The following is a 19,260-nucleotide window of genomic DNA, read 5'->3' as shown; positions in this document are numbered from 1 at the left end:
CTATATATGAAATACTAAATTTTGGAAGTCCTATAAAAAGGATAAAGATAAAGAAAAAGCCAACTGTAATTCCCCCATGAACATCAATTGTTTTCTTCTAGTCCTTTTTTGTATTTATAAATGTATTAGATATATGTTTATTTTTTCACAATTGGGGCAATACTGTATACAGTCTCAACCCTGCATTTTACTTTCAGAATATCTTAAACATTTCTTTGTACCATTAAATATTATTTGAAATGTAACTAACTATGAGTAGTTGTAAGATACCTTACATAGGTAATACCATTTCCAAATTCAACATTTTGTGTGCCCTTTTTTCACAACTATACATATACAGTGAACATTTTTAGGCATATCTCATGGCATTTTTGTTTATTTCCTTAAATTATTGAAAGTAGAATTACAGTTGTAAATTTTTTTGGGTTGGGGAGGGCAGGGGCAGAGGGAGAGAGACTCTTAAGCACGCTCTACACCCAGTGCAGAACCCTGTCTCACAACCCTGAAATCATGACCTGAACTGAAATTGAGTCAGATGCTTAACCAACTGAGCCAAATTGTAGGTGCCCCTACAATTCTAAATTCTTTTTTTTTTTCAATTCTAAATTCTTAATGCAAATTGTGCCCAATTGCCCTTCAGAAAGGGCATCCTTTCTGCAGAAGAGGATAGCATTAGAATATCTTGAAGATTTGTTAAGTTCAAATGATGACTTTAGACTGGAACGTGAACATCTGGTAAATCACCGTGTATGTTAAGTTAATAAATATTTACTAGAGCTGTGTGAGCAAAGGCTTTGCCAGAGTTCCTTTGGGAGCCTCTAGCTGTCTCAGTTCTCTGCTACCCAAAGGTGGCTGGGAGAGATAAGGTAGTCTCCATACAAGGGCCCCCAGATTGGCGTTATCTTCTAGCAACAAGGGAACCTGTCTACTTTTGGCATGTGCTGTGTCACATGCATTCCTTGAAATGGGATCTATGTGAATTCAGATGGGGGAGTAGAAGCAAATGGCTTTGAGGAACTTAATTGTTGATGGCATGTTTGTGTTTTAATAATGGGAAAGTTTTCTAAAGTAAATTTGTCTGGCTTATAATAGAGATTGGCTGTTGCCAATAGTCTCATTTGAAAGTGCTGCATTTCATATATCCATAAGTAGCCAGTTTATTTATTTTTAAGGTTTTATTTATTTACTTACTTGTGTGAGAGAGAGTGTGTGTGAAGGAAGAGACCAAGGGGCAGGGAGAGAGAATCCCAAGCAGACTCCCCACCGAGTGTGGAGGATGACACGGGGGTTCGATCCCATGATCCCATGATCCTGAGATCATGTCCTGAGTCCAAGCCAAGAGTCAGACCCTTAACCAACTGAGCCACCCTGGCACCCCTTAATGAATTTTTAGAATCTCTGAATGATCGGATAGATCTAAGGAGATCTTATCATTAGGCTTGAAGATACAGGGAGAAAGGAAATTTCCTAGGGATTAGTTGTTTCATGATCTGTGGGAAAATGTGTACTATTCCACAAGAAGACTGACAGTGGCTTAAGTCCCTTTAGAGAAAAAAATCTGCCTGGCTGGCTTTGAGGGGCCATCTCTCACTCCTGACCCATACTGCCCTTTATAGTAGGAAATAGGAGATAAGCAAGAATGCTTATTCAAGAAAAGCAATTGGATTTGTGATCTCCACTTCAAGTCCACTCCCAGGGAGATCATTCTCTCTATATTCTTGGAGTGGTTCTGAAGCAGGAGAAATCCCACCTGGGGGTCCATATGCACGTATTGCTGGTGCTACCACTACTGAATAGCTGTCGGTTTGTTACCTGGTTCCACCCCTCACCCTCCCTAATCACTACGAAACAAGCTATTATGTCTTGGGTTCACAGTGCTTTCCACTTCCTCCTCCATGGAACACCCCACCACATCAATACAGAATAATTCTGCTGGCCGTCATAATCTTCTACATCTATAATTCCTGTGGAGATTCTCAGAATGGTCAGGCTTGTCTTTATTTTTACCACAGTGCTTTAATTTAGCTATACTTTTCCACCTTGACTACTTGTTCCTAGATAACTTCCTCTTCTTTGAATGCATCCTTAACCTACCCGATCACAGAATGCTCCCAGAATCTTAGGCTTGGTTCCTTTCCTGGACAGATGGCTCATTGAATCATTTTGCAATCACACAAAACTTCAGACTAGCCTTGGGTTAGTCTTTCCCTTATAGTATTCACATATTAAAAAACACAATTAGGGACATCTGGGTGGCTCAGTGGTTGAGTGACTGCCTTTGGCCCAGGGCATGATCCTGGGGTTCAGGGATTGACGCCCACATCAGGCTTCCTGCATGGAGCCTGCTTCTCCCTCTGCCTGTGTCTCTGCCTCTCTCTCTGTCTCTCATGAATAAAGAAGTAAAATCTTTAATAAAAATAAAAATTAAAAACAATTATATTGGCTATTTTACCAATCCTGAGTCCTCTCATCAGTTTTCAAGAATTTGGGGGCGTGGAAGATGAAAAGGCTGTCCTAGATGCTATAATCCCATTCTTAATGTGTTCACTGTAAAGTGTGCTTTTGTGGAACCAAGAACATTGTGTCCAGCTCACTCACCCTACTAACCAAGCTCCACAGAAACAAAGCATCAGGGTGGCACTAGACTCCTTTACAGAGGGAGTCAGGGATATAATGTTTGGAGAAAACCTGCTAAAAGGTTCTGAGCACCCAATTCCTACACTGGGGAGGGCAAGTGGAGAGAGTTCCCCACCAACCAACAATTCTTTGATGCCAGTTGGGTATCCTATAATTCAACTCAATTCTGACTCTCTACCTGGAGATAGCCTCCAGTCCCTCAAAGGGCTCAATCCTATAAGACTGCTCTCTTTCTCCTCAGACACCAGTTGCAAGTCCAGTTTGTCACCTGTGCTTCTGACCACTGGCTATTGACTGGAAGTTCCAACAACTCCTCTTTGGGTTTGATTAATTTGCTAGAGCAGCCCACAGAACTCAGAAGGACATTTCACTCACTAGATCACTGGTTTGTTGTAAAAGGATATAACTCAGATGGAAGAGATGCTTAGGGTGGGGTCTGGAAGAGGGCGAGGAGCTTCCATGCTCTCTGAGCACGCTGCTCTCCCCAAAATTCCATGTGTTCACTCCTTCAGAATTCTGTCTTCATTCTGGATGATTTCAATGTTCCAGCCTTTCAGCTTCTTTGACCTCCGAAGACCTTATTTGTGTCTTCCTCACCACGTCTGTAGTTACCAGAAATTGCACTGCATCTGAAATCTCAATTTAAGCCTTTTCTCCCAGCTTATTTGCTCACATCCCTCCATTGCTAGTGTAAGCCCCCTCTGAACTTCCACTTCCCACCTTGACCTGACTGCCTCCCATGATCCTTTGATATAATACAACTCCCTTGCTCTCTTACTCAGACACCCTTGCCTTGAAAAACTCCAATTCTGAATAAATTATACCATCTATTTGCCCATTGCCTATACTGGAGCAGCTAGATGCTGTTGGAGAAACCCCTCAACCAGGCTGACTGGTTTCATTTTAATTCATGACTTCATACATCAAAATGGCTTTCCATTCTGCTAAGCAATCCTATTCTGTTTATTTAGAGGGCTTGGTTTCCAGTTTTCCTTCTCTCTTTGCTTTCCCTCCCACCCGCTCTACCATCTGTCAGTAAATCCTATTGACTCTACCTTGAAATATATCACAAATCTTATTTCCTTTCCCCGTCTTCACCCAGATCTGCCACCTTTGTCCTACCGAACAGCTTTTGTCTCATGTGTGAATTATCGCTCGAGCCTCTTAAATGTTCTCCCTGCTTCCAACATTGCCCCCTCCCCTGCAGACACATAGTCTAGTACCCACAGCAGGCCTGACATAAATCATACAGTGCTGCTTCTCTGTTCAAATCCTGCAAGGCCTTTCCAGCTCACCCAGAATAAAAACTAAAGTTCTTAGAGTGGTCTTCCTGGCCCACGTGGTCTGCCAGGTACTCTCCTATTACTCCCCTACCCTTCACTCACACTTTCCAAACATGCTAGCCTCACTGCAGTTACTCCAGTGTGCAAGGCAAGCACTTACCTCACTTTGTTCCCTCTCCTTACAATGTCTTCCATTTGGATAGCCACATGGTTTCCTGACCCCCTTCAAGGTTTTGCTCAGCAAGACTTTGTCATCTTATTTAACATTGCAACCGCCTGGCCAGTTACCCGCTCTCTCCCTTCCTTTTTCTCCATTGAGCCCTTACTACTTTTCTAACACACTCTAACATTTACTTATTGAGGTTGGCGTGTACCTCACTGTACTAGAATGCAAACTCCAGGACTTTGTTTCTTTTGTTCACTGTTGCATCCATAATGTCTAGAACACATAGCAGGTTCTTAATAACAAGCCTTGGTAGGATGAATAAATGAATGAATCTAGAGAAATGGATGGATTGTTCATCCTTTAGGCAATCCTCTCTTAGTAAATACTGTTTCTCTCAAATAGGTAATAAGGCAAGTTCTTAGCCCTCAAGGAGCTAGCAAAGCTTACCTTGGCAGACACTTTTTATATGTTACTTCGAAAACCTGTGTCCACAAATCACTCATTCATTTGCTCAGCCAACAAAATTTACTGAATGCCTTTTATGGGCCAGGCATGTGTTCTAGACATTGGAGATACAAAATAGGGAAGAGAAAATGTCCTGACCATGTGGCATTTGCATTCTAAAGAAGTGAGACAGGCAATATACATAAATATCAGATGGTGATAAATACTAAGAAGAAAATGAAACTGGCTAATGGGTGTGGGGAGCAGTTCAGAAACAGGTCAAGGAAGGTACGTTGGGGGATGGACACTTCAGATGAGACTTGAGTGATGAAAATGAGCCAGTGAAGTGAAGACTTGTTAGCATCAGGGCAAGGACGATGTGGTAGGAATGAGGTTTGTATCCTAGGAACATTAGGAAGAGCATGTGTCAGAGAGGGAGAAGGTAAATTCAGAGAGGGAGGCCGATGTGGGGTCAGAAGGGTCTTGGGGAGAGGGGCACCTGGATGGCTTAGTGGTTGAGCATCTTCCTTTGGCTCAGGTAGCTCCCAGGGTCCTGGGATTGAGTCTTGCATCAGGCTCCCCAAAGGGAGCCTGCTTCTCCCTCTGCCTGTGTCTCTGCCTTTCTCTGTATCTCTTGTGAATAAATAAATAACATCTTAAAAAAAAAAAAAAAAAAAGACCTAGGGAGGGGGCGGTGCCTGGGCAGCTTAGTCAGTTAAGCCTCTACCTTAGGCTCAGGTCATGACCTCACAGTCTTGAGATCAAGCCCCTGTGGGGCTCTGCAGTCAGTGGGGAATCTGCTTCTCCCTCCTCCTCTGCCTGCCCCTCACCCTGCTTGTGTGTGCTCTCTGTCAAATAAATAAATAAAATCTTAAAAAAAAAAAAAAAAAAGAAGTGTCTTGGGGTTAAAGTAAGTTTGGGCTTTAGTCTAAGTGTAATGGGAAGCTACTGGAGTGCCTTAAAGTGTGTGGGGGGGCATGATATGATTTTATATACATATTGAAAGCAACAGATGGAGAATGGGGCAGGCACAAAAGCAGACAAACCAGTTAGGAAGGTCTTGTGACCATGAAAGATACTGGTGAGCTGAACTGGGGTTTCTGGAAGAAAGGGGACTTGTGTCTGGATGTAAATCTATTAGAGAAACTTCTTTAGCACAAGCAGTTACAAAAATAAAAGACATGCCTTTTCTTCCCCCAAAGCTTTCACGAAGGAGAAATGTACACAACTGTAAAACTATGCCCATGAATATCTACATACTGATATTTGAGGGGAATAAAGAAAGAGAGAAGAAGAAAATAATGAATTTTACAAGTAACTGGTATATTTTATGAATTAACACTATTTTCTATAATGGCATGTTTTATAACTATGTACTTAAGAGAAAGTTACTGTTTTATTTGCTTTGGAGTTAACACAAACCTTAGGGTTAAAGGTTATATTTTCTGAGAGACTAGGGCTCCTCAGAAAACAACATATATATTTATCAGAGAAAACTTAATTTTTAAATTATGTAAATTATTATAAAGTTTCATCCATAACATTTTATTGGGAATAACATTAGTCCTGATTTCTGAATATCTGCATCTATGAGGATAGATCAAGGATGTCGTAGAAATCAGAGTATAGTCAAATTTAGTCAGAGTTGAACCTTTTTGTTTAATTCACCAACTTGTAATATTCTACATCCTTACAGAGGAGCACCATAATGAACAGGTAATTTTTTGTTCATGACAGCGCATCCTCTGTAAGGCTCCTAGTTAATATATACATAACTAAAACATGCACCCCCTTTAATCAAGATAGGACTGAAAAATGCATATTTATTATTAGTCTATATCTCACTTCTTAATGTCTGTGAAATCAGAAAGTCTGTATCAGTGGAGATAAATAGTAGTGGATTCAGGATATTTTTGGAAGTAACACTTTTACTTCTGTAGTTTACTTCTGTACTGGATGTTCTAGGGGCACTGAGGTTAGCCAGGCACAATCCTATTTCACATCAGAGAATTAATCCTTTAGGATTTTAATAGGGCCCATCCTTCTACTTGCCTCCAAAGGAGTGAGCCATTTGTTAACCAGTTGATGAGAGCTTATAGATTTTCTAAAAGTGTTTCCAAAAGTAATAGTTTTTAAAAACTAATTTAAATTCACAGCGAAAGATGAAGATTGTTGAAATTTCCAAAATTCTATTCTATAGTTAACTATAGAATACTTTGAGCACCATGAATAAATAGTCATTTGCTCAGCCAAATAGTTATTGGTACTGACCACATATCAGGCATTACGTTAGGCAAGGGATACTTCATTAGGTCCTTTTATATCTTTTTTTTTTTTTTAAGATTTTATTTATTTATTCATGAGAGACACACAGAGAGAGGCAGAGACATAGGCAGAGGGAGAAGCAGGTTCCCTGTGGGGAGTCCAATGTGCGACTGAATCCTGAGATCTGGGGATCATGACCTGAGCCAAAGCAGATACTCAACCACTAAGCCCCCCAGGCGTCCCTGTGTCTTTTTGATTTCTGAGTCTGTAGGAAATGCAAAATGACTTAGCACAAATAATAGTCAATGATTGAATTTCGAGTTCCTGTCCTGATTCATAGCCCTCTCCCTTGTGGATCTCTGTGTCCCTTCCCAGACATTTGTTTTGCCTTTGGCTTTTGCTCAGAATTGAGAATAGGGAAAGAGGGAAGGAAGGCTGGTGCTAAAAGCTTGTGTAACAGTTGGTTGAAGGTGAGAAGCTACAGAATGGTGGAGGCATGATAACAAGAATTTTCCTTGGCCCAGGAAAAGAGAGAGAAAAGCACTATCCCTTGGTTGTGCTGAACAAAGAGTTGGTATATGGAGAAAGTAAGAGAGAGTAAGATGGTCATGTGTAGATAATGGAGGAAACAAACAATTAGGGAGAAGGAGGGTCTTAGGAAGAATAAACACGGTTGTATGAGTGTTTAAAGGATTGCTCTTCTCCCAGAAGTTTCTGGATTGACTCTTTTTGAAAGTTACGAAAATTAGGTATCAAGTCTCTTGCCTATTATCTCTAAATCCTGCAAATCTCCCTCTCCTCCCCCCTTTTTCGGAATTGAAATCAGTGGCATTTCATGCATTCACAATGTTGTACAACCACCACTTCTCTCTGGTTTCGTCTTCCTCTTCTTTTAGCTAGTTGTATTTGATTCTTTTTAATCCCACAGCCACGGCCTTCTTCCAAACTCCCTTTCCAACCAAAGCCATCATTTCTGCTGGGACCCAGTCACCAAAATGTTCCATTTTGATACAAAGAGAAAACAAGACCAGCAAGACTTACATCCGAGAGCGGGGAAGCCAGTTCCTACTTAAAATCCCACTATTCAGCACAGCAACCACCCCAGCTTTAGTGGGAAGATGTTGGGGAAGATGAGAGGTGTGGGAATCATGAGGGGACCAAGGCTTCTTACCATACAGTGGAGGGACTCACTCCCCCGATTATCCTAATACAGGTAGGTGCTTCACTTAGCTCTGTATATCACACTCATCCCTGCCTGGTTTCAGTTTCTAACCCCATGGCTCTCTGGTGGCCTAGTACGGACCAGTCACGCTTTCCCAATGAGTACTTGTCATACTGAAGAGCTCCTGTCTATTGTATATGATAATATAACAGCATATTTATCCTGTTCACATCTTTCATGAAAAAGGTACTTGAAAATAGTTGCTAAAAACAAATATCTCACTGATGGCCTGGCTGAAATAGTGCTGTCGTCCTTAAGTCCCTGTTCAGCCAATAGTGATACTTTAGATGCTTCTGCAGTGATCGTCAGACAATTAACGCTTGTAATGCCACTTTGAGGATCAGTCTTGGACTTGTTATAATTGTTCCTAATTTATATCCTTAATTAGATTGTCAGATCCCTGAGGTCACAGAATGTGCTTTACTCATCTTTTTATTCTAACTGAATGTCTGGTACTTATTATACAGTCAATAAATCCTGGAAGAAAATGTTTTTAAAAAGGTCCTATTCACTCCCCCATCACACATGCTGGATTTGCTCTCCATGAAACCAGGTAAGGGGCCAGAATAATTTTTCTTGGCTTATGCCTGTGGGAAGTGGTAGAGCAGTCAAAGTGATTCAGTTTGTGCATACCCAGATGTGGGCTGAAGTGGACAGGTGGAAACCAAGCAGCTTCCTTAGATCTTAGGAGCTGAATATGGGAACTGACTAGAGTAGATTCCATCTTTCCTGGTTTGTCACTCACCACTTATACGAGGAAAAATCCTGGGTGCCTGGGTGGCTCAGTTGTTGAGCATCTACCTTTGGCTCAGGTCCTGATTCCAGGGTCCTGGGATTAAGTTCCTCATCAGGCTCCCCACAGAGAGCTTGCTTCTCCCTCTGCCTGTGTCTCTGCCTCTCTTTCTGTGTCTCTCATGAATAAATAAAATCCTAAAAAAAAGAATCCTTTGTAGCAATCACTTTGCTTCTGCCCCCACCATGCCACTAAAATTGCTGTTACCAAGATCAGCAGTGACCTAATTGCAAATCCACTGGTTGCTCTTCATCCTTATTCTCTTTACTTCTCAGAACATTTGGATATCCACCACCAATTAGCTCCTTTTTCTAGAAAATCTCTCCTAATTCTTTCCTGTAGCAACTTAAGACTGATTTTGGCTGCAAAGAACAGAAAACTTGTCTAACAGTGTTCTTGAAACATACAAGCATTTATGTAAAAAGTCCAAAAGTGGTAGGCAGTCCCAGGTTAATTCAGAAGTTTACCTCTGTCATCAAGGACCCATTCTTTCTGTTTCCTTTGCTGTCCTCAGCATGTTGACTGTTTTCATCTTTGTTTATTGTCACATTATGATCACAAGATGGCTATGGCATTTCCAAGCCTGGTGTCTTCATTCCTTTGTCTCAGCAAAAAGAGAGGCAGGAACAAAAGAATTTCTTCTGTGAAGGTCCTGTCTTTTTTATACAAAAAGAAAAATTTTCCTAGGAGCCTCCATTAGACTTCCTTTCCAATTTCATTAACCAGAACTGAGTCTATACCCACTCTTAGACTAGTCATTGGTGAAGAGAAGTGGAATTACCAGGATTGGTTTGGACCATTGTGATTTATCTTCTGAATTGGTGAGAGGATGTTACCTTCTTTGAAATCAAGGGATCTTCCTTCTCTCTGAATACAACTGGGATTGTATTAATATGGAAGAAGTAACACAAGGAATGGCTTTTGGACAAGCGTGGCACAGACTGGCTTAATTTTTACTAAGTCATGTCTCTTTTCCCTTGGGCACACGGATTGTGTCACCTCCTAATCTCTTTAGCAGTATCCATGTTCCTGAGTGACCACCAATGTGATGTGTGCAGAATAGATCTATGTGTTTGCTACATGCAGGCCTGGTGTATAAAAACTTCCCACACAAATAATCCATATTTTTTTCTTTCCTTTGCTTTTTTCTGGCCAGATACAAAGCACCCAGTGGAGAAATCCAATGCTCCAGGGAATGGTGAACGAGCAAGAGTCAAGATGAGTCAGGGACATCTGACATTCAGACATGCCAAAAAGGACACAGGAACTTGAAAAGGCACCCATATAAATCTGGAAATTTTTAATTTTATTTTTTGTGTCATCATTTTAAACTTAAAAAAAAAGATTTTATTTATTTATTTGAGAGAAAGCATGAGAGAGAGCCAGTGAGCACTAGTGGCAGGGGTGGGGTAGGGGGGTGGGCAGGGGGAGGGTAGGAGAGGCAGAGCAAGAAAAGCAGACTCCCTTCTGAGCAGGAAGCCCAATGTGGGGCTCAATCCCAGGATTCTGGGGTCATGACTTGAGCCAAAGGCAGATGCCTGACCCACTGCGCCACCCCTAAATCTGGCAAATTCTGGCACCCAAATAATTAAGGACTGTAAGGAATTATAAACCATTGAAAAACATAGTAATCCATGAGTCTATATCATTAACAGATAACTAAATTAATAAGAGATGAAGGAGGACTGGTACAAGTTAAGAATCATCAGCGGATGCTAACTCTAAGGGAATATGTTTAATGAGGAGCAGGAGCTTTGCAGGGTCTAGGATGTCTCCTCATAGATTGCTTATTACAAGGAAAAAAATAGCAAATATACTGTGGAGAAATGAGACACCTCAACAAAGTGACCAAAATTATTACCCAGTGAGGGATAGAGTCATCATCTGACTTTGGGTTTGATACCCTGAGAAGGACACAATATCACTTATGTAGTATTCTGGCCAGGAATGGATAACAGGGATCTAATAATGAATAAACGTGAGACAAACATCAGGGACAAATTGGAAATGAGGAACATTCTTTTGTCCGAACCAAGCGGGGGTGGGGGGTGGGTGGGGCTGTACTCTTCAAAAATATCAGACAAAAAAAAGCAGCTAAGGAACTGATGCAGATTAAAGAAGCCTAAGAGACCTGCAATATAGGATCCTGAATTGGATCCTCTATTGGAAGGGGAAAAAGGGTAAGCATGACGTTACTGTATTAAATGACAAAATTTGGAATACAGATAGCAGATTAAGGGATTGTATCAATGTTGTCTCCTGGAATTGGTAACTGTATATATTGTGTATGTAGAGTGTACATATTCTTAGGACATTCAAGTATTAAGGGATAAAGGAGTATAATGTGTGCAATTTACTTTCAAATGGTCAGAAAAAAATAACGTGTATGTGTCTTAACTATTGGAGACTGCAAGTGTCAGAGCAAAAGGGGCAAAATGTTTTTGGGGTTTTATTTTTTTTTTAAAGATTTAATTTATTTATTCATGAAAGACACACAGAGAGGCAGAGACACAGGCAGAGGGAGAAGCAGGCTCCCTGTGAGGAGCCCCATGCGGAACTCGATCCCAGGATCCCAGGACCATGACCTGAGCCAAAGGCAGATGCTCAACCACTGATCCACCCAGGCTCCCAAGAGGAAAAATGTTAATAAAAAAATCCAAGCAAAGGATATATAGGTGCTTTTTTTATTATTAACTTTTCTGTGTGTTTGGAATTTTTTCCAGATAAAGTCTTCTGGGGTCAGATTTTTAAAAAGCATTGAAGATTCCCTCCTGCTTCAAAGGATTTTTCCCTGTCCTGCCTCCTGTCCTTGCCTTCAGACCTTTACTCTCATCTAGTCCTCCCAGTTTTACAACTAACTGTTGGCTTCTACTTGAATTATCTTTTCTTCCTGGACTCTTGGATTCACTACTCCTTCACAGGGTTTGATGAGTTTTCTGATTCAACTTCTCTCATGACACAGCCTTTTGGTCAACTCCTCCAGGTTGGCCTTATGCACTGCAACTCCCGAGCAAGTGACTTTTTCCTGCAACATTGAATCTAGGCTCTAGGCCCCAGAGCAATATTATACCCTAGGTGAGATTCCGTGCTTCCAACAGGCAACAGCTTCATCTCTCTCTCCATCTGCACTGATTTTGTCTAGGAGGAGAGTTGTCCCATCAGCCTCCTTCTCTCCAGGGTCTCTGCTTGACCAATCCTTTATCATAGCTTTCTAATTAGGCTCTCTTCCTCTAGCCTACACACATTCCAGTCAGCTATCCTCCTTGCTGCCACTAGCTCTCTCTTTAAAGCACAGATTCCTTCATAATACCTGTCTGATTAAACCTCTTAAGTGTTCTTCATTGCCTTTAAAAGCTGACTCTACCTGCCTTACTAATTCCATATCTTGCCACTTCTCTGCTAAAGTGTAAGGTCTTTCAGAGCATGGGCTATGCTTTTTCTTTTTTGTATCTTTAATTTCTAATGTAGTGCCTGGCACACAGAAAATACTCAATAGACATTTGCTGTATGGACAAATGAACCCTAGCTACATTCAATTTTGAAACTTCTTTGACCATGCCATGTTTAAATATCTCCTTTTCTGAAGTCTTCTCTGGCTCTGTCATTCAAGTCTTATATATGTCTCCATGCATTTTTTTTTTTTTTCCTCAGTAGACTGTAAGCTGAGGGAAGAGACTATACCTTATTCATGTTGCATCTGACCCAGTATCTAGGAGAGTGCCTGGAGTAGAGGAGGCCCACAGAGGGGGAAATAGTAGATTTTGAGAAGGTCTCCCTGTAGTGAGGCAAACTAAAGAGGTGACCTAAGAATGAGGAAAATAGATCAACAAGTATAAACAAGAAAGTAAATACAGAGGATGATGTAGAATTAAATCATTAGAATAAAGTGGGAGTCGATCGGGAAAGGTTCCCTAAAATTGAATTTTGTGAGTTTGAAAAGAGGAAAGGTATATAACTTGAGATAGTAGGAGCCTAGAAGCACGCCATGGAGTTGGTTGAGCTGAGGCCTGGTAAGCAGTTAGTGTGTTTGAAGCCTGCTTTTTGAGCAGGGTCTGTTCTACACCAGTGCTCAAGTTCTGCCTTTTTCCAGGTTCCCCAAGCTGACATGCTTACCCAGTCTCCACATTTTGCTGTTTCCCAGGTCAGCCCAATGTGAGGACTTTATGTTCTCAGTTCCTGTGAAAATAAGCAAACAAAACTGCCCTGTGGGATTGAACACTTGCTAACCTTGGTCCTCTAGGGAACTAAACTTCCCTTTTCCCATAAAATAGAACTGCTCCCAGCGTTGTTAAGCCAGAAAGAGAAACCCTAATGTACTAACGTGGTATCACCACTTCTTCACAAAAGTGTTAGCACAATTTTTTTTTTTTTTTTTTTTTTGTGAGGAGTCGGCGCTACAAATAAGTCAAGAATGTATAACAAGTGAAATCCGGGAAATACAATGTAATAGCAGAATCTTGACTTAGCCACATCTGTCCCCCTCCTGAAAGGGTATATGGAAACACCCACCCGCGATGTTGGGACAGTCACTTTGTAGGGCTCAGATCACTGCTGCCTCCAGCACTTGCCGGGTAGAAAAAAATAAACAGATTATCCTACCGTCTCTCTAAAAACGCTCCTCACTTCAGGAGTAGGAACACTTCACACAGCAGGAGGAGGTACATGTGAAGTCCTACAGAATCTCCTGACTGGGAGGTGGCGACAGTCTTTCCGTCAGGATAACCTAGTTTTTACAGTGTCCATTTTCTCCACAACGCTGCGTGCCCGACGCACCGGCTTCCTGAATACCCAGTCCCACTCTCCTGGGAGGGGCAAGGACGTTGTGGCAGCGTCTGCTCAGTGCCCGTTTTGAGGGGCTGGTCCGGGGCACAGGTTGTCGCTCACTTCCTGAGGCACACACAGGGGCCTATGGCGGGCAGCGGGGGGGCCTCCTGGGCGCTCCCGAGGTGCGCGGAGGCTGCCAGGTCGCGCACGCCGAGGCCGCTCGGCTAGAACGTCTCCGTGCGGGCGACGAAACCTTGAAGCCCAAACTGAGGTGGTTTCTCGCCGGCAGCGGGGCTTCCCGGGAAGGCGCTGCCGCCCGCGCGCTGCCCAGTCTCCGCGGGTGTCACGCTGGACTGTGGTGATGTCACACTGGCTGGGATGACATTTTACAGCTGGACCCCCTGCCGCCACCAAGGACCTTTAAATCCCCGCGGAGTCGGCCGCGCGGAGGGGGCGGGGAATCCGGCCCCCGCACTCGATCCACACTGGCTCCCCACGGAGGCCCCCCCACTCCCGCCGCCACCCGTACGGGGCGGTGGTCCTAACCGGCCGGCGCCTCCACACTTCCGCCTCAGTAGGTGTCATGGCGCCGGGCTGAGGAAGGGTTCCCGCGGGGCGGGGCCGCCGGATGGGGGCGGCCGCTCGGCGCTCGGCTCGTCGGGTCTGGCGACAACGGCGGCTGCGGAGCGAGGGGCCCGGCGGTGGCCCCGGACGGCAGCGGGAGGCCGAGGCGGGAGCGCGCGGGGCTGAGGCGGCGGCGGCGGCGGCGGCGGCCAGGGGCCGGGCGGCGGAGCGGGCGGGAGGCTGAGGGGGCTCCCCCCGCGGGACGGGCGCGGGGACGGCTCCGGGGGGCGGGGGCCGGGGCCCGGGCCGGCTCGCGCGGGGGGTATGATGACCCGGCGGCGGGGCCCCGGATCTCGTCTCCTCCTCCGCCGCCTCCTCACGGCAGCCCCGGCTCGCGGCTGAGAACCAGACCCACCGGCGGTGAGTCGGGCCGGGCGGGAAGGGGCCTCGGCGGGGAGCGAGCTCCCATCGGCTCCCAGAGGCGGGGCCGGGCGGGCCGCGGGCTCTCCGGGGCGCCCGGCCTGCGGGGGGCGCCTGCCTGGGCGTCCCCCCCCGCCCCCCGGGACCCGGCGCCCGGCTCTGCGGCCCGGCCGCTGGCGGGCGGCGACGGGCTTGCGTTCCCGGGAAGAGCGGGGAGGCTCCGAGCTGGTCTTCCGCGGGGCAACTCCCCCTGCCTCCTGCCCCTGCTCTCGGGGCGTGCTGCTGTCCCCGGGTGACAGGGGGCCGCCTTGCGCCTGCTCGCCCGGCCGGCCTCCCCCGGGCCGTCGTGGCCGGTGCCCAGCGCGGGGCTTGTGCGTGTGTATGCTCGGCTCTGCCGACCACCCTGCTTCTGGGTCATCTGTGCTCTTTGCGAGCGGGGAGCGGTGTCTGGACAGGACGGCGGTGGTCGGGTGGGTGTGGAAGCTCCTCGATCCTCTCCGCTTCTGTTCTTTAATCGTTAGGTTTGTAATTTGTAATGATGGTGGAGACGCCGTGGGACCAGCCCACCTAATATGTGTCTGGGCAAGGCGGATTTAGAGGTCTGGCTCGGAGGGAAACTTTTGCCGTCGGTCGCCACTCTCCCAAAGCTTTCGTTTAAAGAAAAGAGAGAGAGACAGAGAGAGAAAGAAAAGGTGAGGAAACAACCAGAAACTCTTCAAGGCCCGCACGGGTCACAGGTCTGTGGGAAGGAGGAGGCCCTTTTTGTGTTTAGCAACCGGGACTTGGGGGTCGGTCTCCGGGAGCGCTGGTCCAACCGCCAGTTTGTTGTGGTGACAGACCGGGAGCCTCGGCCTGTGTTTATGCTGGGCGCGTTTTCTTTCCTGTTTGGGTGGGGGAAGGGAGGAGGGGCTCGAGGCGGGGAAGAAACAATCCGAAGCTCCTGTAGGTCTTTCCTCCGCCTTCAGGCACTCGCTCCGTCGTAGATAGACTCGTCTTGAGGCGGCCGTGGGTGCTGCTTCTTAGTGACACTTTGGGAGTTTTCTGTAATTGCATCAAAATAAATAGTCCTTCCGACTGTAGACTCCCCTGCCCAGTCTATCTTTTATCTTATTTGTTCCCTAGTAACTGATGAAAACAGCAGCCTGGCTTCCTGCTCTTGATGAAGTGGGGTTAAATTAAGTGGCTGATGCCCTCCGCAAAACCTACAATTTTGCTCTTGTTTGTGTAAAGCTATTTTTGATTCCTGGTCTCTAGTTTGCGTGTGTTTGAAAGATTGTAGAGAATTCAAATCGTTAACAAGCTTTTACTTTTATAGGTCTGAGGCTTCCTGTAAAACATTTAAAAATCTAACCAGCCCTATTACCTAATGGTTGTTATTCAGCTGGTGATTTTGGATCGTTGCATGTAATTACCTCCGGGTTCTGTGTTACAATAAGGGTACGATGGGAGGATGAAGTATATCGTTGACTTTAAGATATACTGTTCCTAGCTGGGAGGAAATTTTACTAAAGTAACTTGTGGTTGGAACCGGAGGCAGCCAAGCCAGTAAAGCATCTGATGAGTAGAATGGTGAGTGAGATCTTGTAAATATGTATACTGGCTCTAGTTGGTAAGTAGGACTTTTGTTGGTGACACTCATAAGAAGTTTATACTATTTTTGGATATTGTAGTTTCACAGATTGTAGAGTAAGTTAGTTGATCGGTAACTTGAGATTGAAAACCAAACCAGAACTCTCCTAAAAGAAAAAAAAAAGATAATCTCAAAATTCACAATTCTCTGGAAAACAGAATTTCTTCATTCTGTGGTTTTGTTTTCATAAGCTCAGCTCAGTCCATGGTTGTGTTGGGAGAAATCAGTGAGCCAAACCTGCCTTGTAAACTTCTTACACTTGGAACTTGCACAACTTGATGTTAGTTATATATTGTAACTGGTCCTTTTGTAATTTGAAGTAATTTTGCAAACATGAACTTCCTGATCTGCCCTTTTATTTTCATTTTCATGACTGTATAGACCAATCCATATATTTTTTAGCTTTTTTTTTTTTTTCAAGTTATAGTTGTTAATTTCTCCCAGTTTCTTCACTTACATTTCATGCCATTCTGAACACAGGTCACCAAAAATAATTTTTCCTTCCAAGTACCACTTCAACAATCACTGATTTGCTTTTTGGTTCCTTTTTTGTTCCTAATTTACCAGCTCCCTAAATGACTGACTTATTTTTGTAGAGCATAACTTGGCTCTATAAAAAAAACCCTTACATCCTGTTTTTATGTCTTTTCTTTTCTTTTCTTTTCTTTTCTTTTCTTTTCTTTTCTTTTCTTCTTTCTTTCTTTCTTTCTTTCTTTCTTTCTTTCTTTCTTTCTTTCTTTCTTTCTTTCTTTCGTGTGTGTTAAATCACCTAAGCAACATTCTAAACTCTTTGAAGATAGGGAAACTTAAGTGTATTTCTTTTGGATTCTTTTAAGGGCACCTGGTACAGTGCTTTCCCAGAGTGCTTAATTGAAAAAGAATCAGAAGACTTGAATTCTTTGCCAGCATTGCTACTCATTAGCTCTATGTAAAACTTGTTTGCCTTTCTTGAGTCTCCTTTTTCTCATCTTGGAGTTAGGGCGTTTTGGAAAGAGTCTTATAAGGTTCATTTTAGCTGTAAGAATCCCTGTACTTTTTTGCCAGTGTCTTCTGCATCAGATACATCTCCTTACTTGAAACAGTTTTTCATTTTTCCACATTGCCTGGCATATTGGCAAAAGTTATCTCATTCATCTGAAAGAAGTTATTCGACCTTCCCATCTGCCAAACAGTTGTTACCTTATTTAAGTTCTGTTTTCCTTAGGCCTTTGCTGACTGATCTAAACAGGGTCATCTCAACATTTATGTTCTATACTGATGTATGCTTTGTTAATTTGACATTTCCCTTATGCTTGAAACTCCTCCAGGTATAGTTTTCTTCATTCTAAACTTTATAGGCCCTGTAAACTGTCGGTTGCACATACCAAGATCGACCTTTTTACCAAATACACAAAAACCCTACTTTTGTTTTGTTTTGTTGCTATAGATGCATCATTCCAAATAAATAATAGAGCTATTGAAATTTAGGAAAAGATATCCTGCCTAAAAGGAAAGCACCCATCAGCTGGCTTACCAAAATATTACAAAATATTGATTATATGGCTGTAAATAATAATAGAATTGTAGAGTTACTCTTTCATCAGCTAACACCACTTATTCCACACCCTTTCTTTGCATACTAGTTGAGCAATTGGCTTGTTAGTTCCTTATGAAGGAAAGTGCTACAGGAAAGGGGTGGGGAACTTCCATTCAAATGGTGTCCTTAGAGTTTTTCACTTATTTTTTCCTTCTGTATCTCTACACTTAGAAAACTAACTTAGATATTCTCTTGTAGGCAAGAGACTATAATTTCTGTCTCACTTGAATATTAATTTAGTTCATTCAGTATGACAGCCGAGATCCCCTTATGTTTACATATGGACAAATAATGATCTTTTTTAGTCATTCATTCTTTTTTTTTTTTTTTTTAAGATTTTATTTATTTATTCATGAGAGACACAGAGAGAAGGCAGACACCGGCAGAGGGAGAAGCAGTCTCCCCATGCTGGGACTTGATCCCAGAACTCCAGGATCACAACGCAGGGAACCCCATGCGGGACTTGATCCCAGAACTCCAGGATCACAACGCCCTGGGCCAAAGGCAGGCACTAAACCACTGAGCCACCCAGGTGTCCCTAGTCATTCATTCTAATGAACATTTGACACATACTATACGTCAGCCATGGTGATAGATGCTGGTAATACCCTCCGCCCTCAAAAAAGATACCTACTCTACTATTGAAAATTCCCCACGCAGAACTTGAAGTTTAGAAGAGAAGTGAACTTTTTTTTTTTTTTTTGAGAGAGAGAGAGAGAGAAAGAAAGAGGGGAGGAGGGAGAGGCAGAGGGAGAAGAGAGAGAGAGAGAGACAGACAGACAGACTTTTAAGCAGGCTTCATGCCTAGCATAGAGCCTGACCTAAGACTCAGTCTCACAACCCTGAGATCAGGATCTGAGTTGAAATCAATAGTCATGCTTAAAACCAACTGAACCACCTAAGCACCCTAGAAGTCAACTTTTAAATGGTCATACTTAGAATAAATTTTAGGGTGGCCTAAAGAGTTAATATATGGCCTGGCCCTTGTCTGCCTCTTTGGGCCCTGCTTGTCATTTTCTTTCCTGTTCTAGTCCATCCATACTGGTCTCTTCTTTAGATAAGCCAAGAATGTACCTTGGCACTAACTGACTGTTCTCTTTCACTAGAATGGCTCCTTCTTGTCAATTAGGTCTTAGCTTAAGTGCCATCACATTACAAGGCCTTCCCTGACCACCAAATCTGGAGTATCTCTCCCCTTCCCACTGTTTGTGTCATTTCGTTGTGTTTTGTTTTTATCATAACATTGTCACTAGTTACTGTTTTCTTGTGGGGGCTGTGTGTGTGTCTTCCCAAAAGAAAGTAAGTTCCAAGAGAACAAGGGATCTTGTCCATCTGGAGCATCACTTTTATCCGTAGTTTCTAGAACAGTGCCAGGCAAACAGACTAGGTACTCAATATGGGTTGGTTAAAAGAGTAAATGAAATAAATAAGTACAAGTGTGGTAAGTGCTAAGAAGTAGTAGAGGATGCTGTGGGAGCTTTTACCAGGAAACCTAA

The 19,260-nt window shown here is 43.7% G+C and overlaps 2 protein-coding genes across 16 annotated transcripts in view; one reads left to right on the top strand and one right to left on the bottom strand.

Moving 5' to 3' along the window:
* The window catches only part of AP4B1 (adaptor related protein complex 4 subunit beta 1), a 30,608-nt gene extending 16,430 nt beyond the window's left edge, over window positions 1-14,178 (bottom strand). Inside the window, exons 1-2 of one of the 2 annotated variants that reach the window (XM_072769736.1) lie at window positions 13,410-14,178; window positions 12,924-12,986 (exon numbers count right to left, since the gene is read on the bottom strand). The gene's annotated coding sequence lies outside the window, so the exon portion shown is untranslated. Of the gene's footprint in view, window positions 1-12,923; window positions 12,987-13,409 lie in introns of those variants that run through there. The other variant, XM_072769738.1, reaches the window with a different exon arrangement.
* HIPK1 (homeodomain interacting protein kinase 1) overlaps window positions 13,174-19,260 on the top strand; it is a 52,367-nt gene continuing 46,280 nt past the window's right edge. For 9 of the 14 annotated variants that reach the window (XM_072769719.1, XM_072769711.1, XM_072769723.1 and 6 more), the window contains exon 1: window positions 13,174-14,148. In XM_072769719.1, the coding sequence (XP_072625820.1) occupies window positions 13,953-14,148 (196 nt within the window). In that variant the 5' untranslated portion in view covers window positions 13,174-13,952. Of the gene's footprint in view, window positions 14,149-14,402; window positions 14,559-15,079; window positions 15,251-19,260 lie in introns of those variants that run through there. The other 5 variants (XM_072769720.1, XM_072769713.1, XM_072769716.1 and 2 more) reach the window with 3 other exon arrangements.

Source organism: Canis lupus, chromosome 12 (genome assembly GCF_048164855.1).
Source record: "Canis lupus baileyi chromosome 12, mCanLup2.hap1, whole genome shotgun sequence".
Classification (NCBI taxonomy): Eukaryota; Metazoa; Chordata; class Mammalia; order Carnivora; family Canidae; genus Canis; species Canis lupus.
This window is presented reverse-complemented; position numbering and strand designations above follow the sequence as displayed.